Source organism: Rhinolophus sinicus, linkage group LG03, assembly GCF_036562045.2.
Source record: "Rhinolophus sinicus isolate RSC01 linkage group LG03, ASM3656204v1, whole genome shotgun sequence".
Lineage (NCBI taxonomy): Eukaryota > Metazoa > Chordata > Mammalia > Chiroptera > Rhinolophidae > Rhinolophus > Rhinolophus sinicus.
This window is the reverse complement of record NC_133753.1, coordinates 186,756,506-186,763,009: the sequence shown is the minus strand read 5'-3', so window position 1 is coordinate 186,763,009 and position 6,504 is coordinate 186,756,506. Positions and strand designations below refer to the sequence as shown.

The window sequence follows — 6,504 nt, the reverse complement described above, 5'->3', positions numbered from 1 at the left end:
GCTGAGTATTATTGCCTTGTGGGCTTGCTCTAGTTTTTGTCTAGAGAAGTATTTGTGTACACATAAATGTATGCATGTGTGTATGTATGTATTCATTTGAGTATAGCTTTTCCATTTCTATTTATTTAGTATGATCCACGACTGCTTTGTTTTGGGAGAAAAGATCACCTGGACTCTAATACAATTACATATGGTATCATTAATTATCCCAAAGCTACAAAGTAGATACTTTTAACCTCAATTTATGGATGTAAAAATCTAAGGCTCAGAGAGGTTAGTGGCTTGTTTTACCTAGTATAACCAAGTCTGTTTACTCAGTAAAAGTTTTCAGCTATGCACTAGCAACTTTTTTAAAGAAAATTGCTAATTTTTCCTACCTAAAATTATTTTTGTTATTTATAATTTCATCACATTTTAAAATTTCTAAAAAAATAGTCTTACAAATAAATTCAAACATTTTTAAACCTACACAACTTTCCACAGTTTTCTTATAAGTCAAATGGTGTAGCTGATTTAAGCATTCATATGCATGGTTAAAATACATGTTAAAACACTTCAGCATTATAAACCCTTTTAAAATTCTATATATATTTTTAGCAAGAATTCCTTAAATGTGAATTCCCAGCACTGATGATGTTGTCTAATTATTATATTAAGACCTTTTGAATATATTCACTAATTAAATTCTCAAATTCCAGATATAATAATCTTGTATGAAAGATGATTAGTCACTAATGGGAGTTTCAACAACAGCTCCAGCTGAAACATAATTATGGGTTTCTAGACACGATATCAACCTCTTAAGACAGAATGTTGAATGTTCCACAAATCATGCAATTATCTGAAATATGGGGACATATGTATTGATTTTTTTACATATTTAGTGTAGTTGATTACATTAGATGTATTTGGGATAGTAGGATGAGATTTCACATGTAAATATATGTACAGTAGTCAGTTAAATACAATGTGTCATACACAAATATGTATTAGCATAAGTAGAGCTGACCACAGGACTATTTAAAAGGAGAGAAACACACAAGCTTTACATTTTCATATAAACCTTGTACGGAAAAATGCACAATTTGTCATGATAATTTAAAGTCTTTTTAGGGATAATGGGAAAAATGTTTTAGCGGATTGTCACTTAGTGATATTATTTTACCTTGTGTTTGAAAAGGCTTCCCCGCGAAGGGTACAGAAGAAGAATGAAATGATGACTCCAAAAGGTATGTGCCATTGTTCCTTTCATGTATTTCGGAGGCATGTGTTAAATCCCAAATCACGTAATAAGATAAATGTGGTCAAAGACAATTTGGGTAAAAAGGAAGTTGATGCTTATCAGAACACTGTACATACTGAATGACACAATGTGTAAAAGTGTGACTTTTACACAACCTTGAGGTATCTACCAAATAGGGAATCTAAATCATGATGAGTCTCTGGTTAGTAAATTATGGTGTTATTTCCCCCCCACACACAATACAAAATAATTTAAAAATAATTTAAGAATTTCCACAATACCCTGCAATTATTCATAATTACATACCCATATTTTAGAAAATATTCCTAAAAAACAAGAGGATATATAATTTGCACATCTTGGTAGCCTTGCTAATGCAAGATGATTTCAAACATTGAAGTTCCTTTCCGAACTGTCCCTAGGACATATTTTTCATTTTTCCTAATTTAAATTTTTTCTACCCCTGGCAGTTTCAGCAGCTCTCGTAAACATGTTTGTCAGCTAAAATTCCTCTCAAAATTTGCCCAAGAGCACATTACATGTACATTTCTTATTTAAAGGGATGCTTCTGAATAAATTCAATGAAAGTTATTTGTACATATGGCTCAATTTTAAATACAAGCTCTTCACAGATCATAACACATTAACATCAAACTGACTTTGAATGCTGATTTGCAAGCTGTTGGTGGGTATATAAGAATATAGTAAAACTGCTCAAGCCTATTCCATATCAAATCAAAACTGATATCATATAGAGTAAAATGTATGTATTCATGTTCACCTTCATTGTCCTTCAGGGTGAAGTTTGGGTTTATAGACAGGTGTTCGTCAAGAAAGAAGTTAAACCTTGGTCCATTGGCAAAATCATCTTTATCAGTGGCGCTGATGGTATGAATAACCTAAAGAAAAAACAAACACTCAATAGTCAATTTAACTCAGCTTATTCCCTTGATTTGAATTATATTTTAACATTTTCAGTTGTTAACAGAGAAGGATTTGTAAAAGACCTCTTTATCCACTTGAGTGTTTTAAAATTCCTCTAGTAAAAGTACCAATTCACTCGATCTTACTTGCATCGGATTTCAGGAAACATTATGGCACAACTTATAATCATTCACACTTTCTTTTCTAGCATGGTAGGAACATTTTAATTTTCTTTTTCCTGTATCACCTATGGTAGCTTGGGGCCAACTACTTGTAAGGTTTTGCATGAACACCTGTTTGGGGAGACGTGAAATATTATTTGTATAAATATAAATATCCCGGTGTTGATGTGGAACAGCCCTGCAGTCTGTGTGAATCTCAATCAGGAAATGCAAAAGCACTGGAGTCATATTTTTTTCCCATTTCAGGGGACCTCTGAGATCATGATCCAGCTCCTGTATTTTAGACATGAGGAACCTGAGTCCCCAGAAGGGTGACACGTGCCTCAAATCTAAAGAGTAAAATAGTGACAGAGGCAAAACCAGACCACTCAGAGCTTTACAGAGTATTTCTCGTTTCTCATGGTTGAGAGAAAACAATTCCAAAAATTTAGACCTCATGCAAATTAAGGATCAGAGAAAGTTAGAATATGTAAATAACATATCCCGGGTGGTCTAAGAGCAGAATACACATTCCAATAGTTATAGGCATTACACTCTTAAAAAAATAATTTCCGAACAAGTAAGCAAGATAATATTTTCCTCTTTTAAAAAAAATTAGTATCCTAATGCTTAGGTGTCCTCTTTCCAGGCTTTTCTCAGGTAAATTAGAGAGAGAGAGAGAGAGAGAGAGAGAGAGAGAGAGAACCATAAATACAGTATTTCCTACATGTGAAGTATAGAACGTCCATTTCAAAAATTGATATGATTTCTAAGAATTTGACCATATTGACTCAATTGGACCCAATTTCACCATTTCACTAATGAAATGATCACCAAAATGTACCACAGTTAAAACCTAAATTCCTCTTTATGTCAAGCCCATTAGTTGGTCAGGCAGTGAGAAGAATCCAAAAGCACTAAGAATGAGTGGTCAGTGAGAGCTGGACCACAAAAGCACGTGTTTTCCATGAAGTGAAAGTGAAGAAAGTGCTTCAGGATATAGAAATGATCAATGCCCTTCATATATTCACATGGCTCTCTCTCTTGGGTTCTTTTGATTGACTTTCTAAGCAAGAGATCTAGGTAAATGATCCCCCCCCCCCCACACACACACATCTTCCAAGAAGTCTCTATCTTTCTCTTTATTTTCCCCCATATTATTATTTGTTAACTGAAATTTTACATACTTGTTTACTGTTTGGTTTCTTTTTTATGTAAAGTATAGCTAGTCTCTGCTTAGATCTTTTTACCCTGATAATTGTCTCTTAAGATGAGGAGAGGATACATTGATAGATAATCAGAAGCCATCTGAAGATTTTTCTCAAGTTCATGAAAAACTTTATAGAGTTCAGCATATGCATAATCTGATGAGCAAAACTACATTCTCTACACATCAGTTACTTAATATAAATTTAAATAATAGCACTGAATTTTCAAAATTGTTTTCAGGGTTAAATAACATAAATATGTTTTTCTTATGGCAAATGTGCTCTCACCCCAACTTAAAAAAAAAAAAAAAAAGAAAATATTAGTTTCAGGTGTATAAACAGCATAATAGACATTTACACCCCTCACAAAGTGATAACCCCCCCCAATCTACTACCTCTCTGACATTGTAATGATTCTTTACAATACCATTGACTATATTCCCTATGCTGTACTTTACATCTTGTGAATATATATATATATATGTAACATATGTATGTATACATATATACACAATATATATATTCACTATATATATATATATACACTATATATTATATATATATATACATATACATATAATTATATATATACACATATATATATATATATATGTATATATATATATGTATACCTTATAATTATATATATATAATGTTTCCCCGAACATAAGACTGGGTCTTATTTAATTTTTGCTCCAAAAGACGCTTTAGGGCTTATGTTCAGGGGGTGCCATCCTGAATAATCTTGCTAAGGCTTATTTTCCGGTTTGGCCTTATTTTTTGGGAAACACGGTAGTTGACATTCAATATTATTCTACTTCAGCTTCAGGTGTACAGCACAGTAGCCAAGCATCTACACAATCTACCCAGTGATCTCCCTGAGAAGTCAAGTACCCACCTGGCACCCTACATAATCTTTACAATATTACTGATTGTATCATCCATACTGTATTTAATATCCCGGTGACTATTTTGTGACTACTAATTTGTACTTTCTAATCTCTTCACCTTCCCCCCATCCCTGCCCCCCTCCTATCTAGCAACCATCAGTTTTTTCTCCATATCTCTGAGTCACCCCTATGCTTCATTCATTGTGATTCTCCAATTTGCAATCCTGTTTTCTCAATGATACCTCATAACATATTGAAACATTTGCAAGTTCGCTTCTTATTCTAGCTGTACTTTTGAAGCGGATTGGTAAAGAACAATTAATTTAAATCAAGTGAGCTATTTTATGTTTTCTGTTTTTACTGCTTTGGGACAATTATTTTCTTCTCATTTCAAAGTCAATTTGTCCTTTTAAATGTTCTTGATATTTTTACAAACATGAGCTTATTCTATTTGTTACTCTCTGATATAATTCATATTATATTGTGTTTATTGGTTTTCTTTTATCTTTAGTAAACTATTCTTTCCATTTTTATATGGGTAATTTCAAATCTGAACTTACTAAAAAACTCACTTATGGCAAATTAGTCTTTTTAAGAAAGTGTTCTCAGTCTAGTCTACATAGCAAATGATGAATTGATTACCATTCCTTTTGTTTCAGAGTGAATCATTCATCTTGAACTCTTATAGAATCGTTGGTCATCAATTTACACTATTTTGGAGAAAAAATTTCCAAAAAGCTGGAGTGTTGGTCCGTTTTTACCTAGAACTCAGAGATAGTCTTTGGATCTGAGGTGGGATATTCATCTTTTTTTTCTATTTTACTAATTATTGTTTCTCTTTCATTAGGAAATAGGATTTCCATTTATTGTTCCCTCAGACTTCTACTAGGAAACATACCTAAGATATTAATGTTTATGATTCTCAGAAGATTTAAACTTCTGGTGTATGTCTAGATAATCACCATGTCTCCAACATCAGTATTTTCTACACTTTTATCAGAGTTATGATTTATGTACACTGTGCTCCCTGTGCTGTTTCTGCAATTGGTTGATGATATACATTCCATAACTACATTCTGACTCTCATTGTTTTTAACTAAACTTGGATGGTCTCTACTATTTACACATTACGTAGTTAGTACATATAATGTTTGATTGTTTTGAAAGAACTGAGATAAACAGTCACAGATTGAGTTTACCAAAGGGGAAAAAAATCCAGATAATAGTTGATATTTATAAATATTTACCAGGATAATTATTATAATGCCCATGAATAAGTATGTACTTTGGGCACAATCTAAATAGAACCAATTCTGATACATTTTATCAGATAAGTGTATCTCCTTGTTTAAATGTGTTTTCTGTAGTCTACTACTTCCGGAATACTTTCTTAGGAAAAAACTAGTATAACAAATTTAGACAAATAACATGATCTTCTATTAGGTAACTGAGACAGCCCAAACTAAACTTTTAAATTATAAAAAACATTCCATAGAATACATCGTCTCTTCTTTAAAGTAATCAAAAGTTTGCTTTATAATATAATCTCAAATAGGATCATAACTTTATTTGATAATAATATGAACTTTTGTAAATTAAATGACTGTGTAAAATCTCTACTGATCTAGTTTACTTTTTTTCATACAAAGTTGTATTGTTACTATTTGGATGGGATTGAGGCAGAGTCTGGTGTTAGGTAATAAAATGTGTTTTTAATATGTTTTATTTCCTAAATTGAAATGGAAACAACCACACACACACACACACACACACACACACACACACACACTCACACACACAGAGATGGAAATGTACATCTGAATAAGATAGAAAGCACTCCCTACATTTATTTTTTAAAGTTCTAGATGCAGGCACATCTCAATTATTTTGAATTCACTCTATTTTGGGAACTGACTTCAAATTTCATGCATGCATGATTTCCTTTAAAATATTTTTTCATGCAAGGTATTAAAAGATTTTTTCCAGAACAAGAAAGTATATTAACTCAGAGAAATATATTGTTGCATTTTATATTGATTATATTGAATTGACCTGAACTCTGCTGTTATACGTGGTTT

General features: G+C 32.0%; 1 protein-coding gene across 2 annotated transcripts in view; it reads right to left on the bottom strand.

The window, feature by feature from the left end:
- Nucleotides 1-1,854: 1,854 nt before the first annotated feature.
- The window catches only part of LOC109451424 (cadherin-18), an 864,067-nt gene continuing 859,417 nt past the window's right edge, over nucleotides 1,855-6,504 (bottom strand). For both annotated transcript variants that reach the window (XM_074329055.1, XM_074329056.1), the window contains one exon: nucleotides 1,855-2,142. In XM_074329055.1, the coding sequence (XP_074185156.1) occupies nucleotides 1,870-2,142 (273 nt within the window). In that variant the 3' untranslated portion in view covers nucleotides 1,855-1,869. The remainder of the gene's footprint in view (nucleotides 2,143-6,504) is intronic.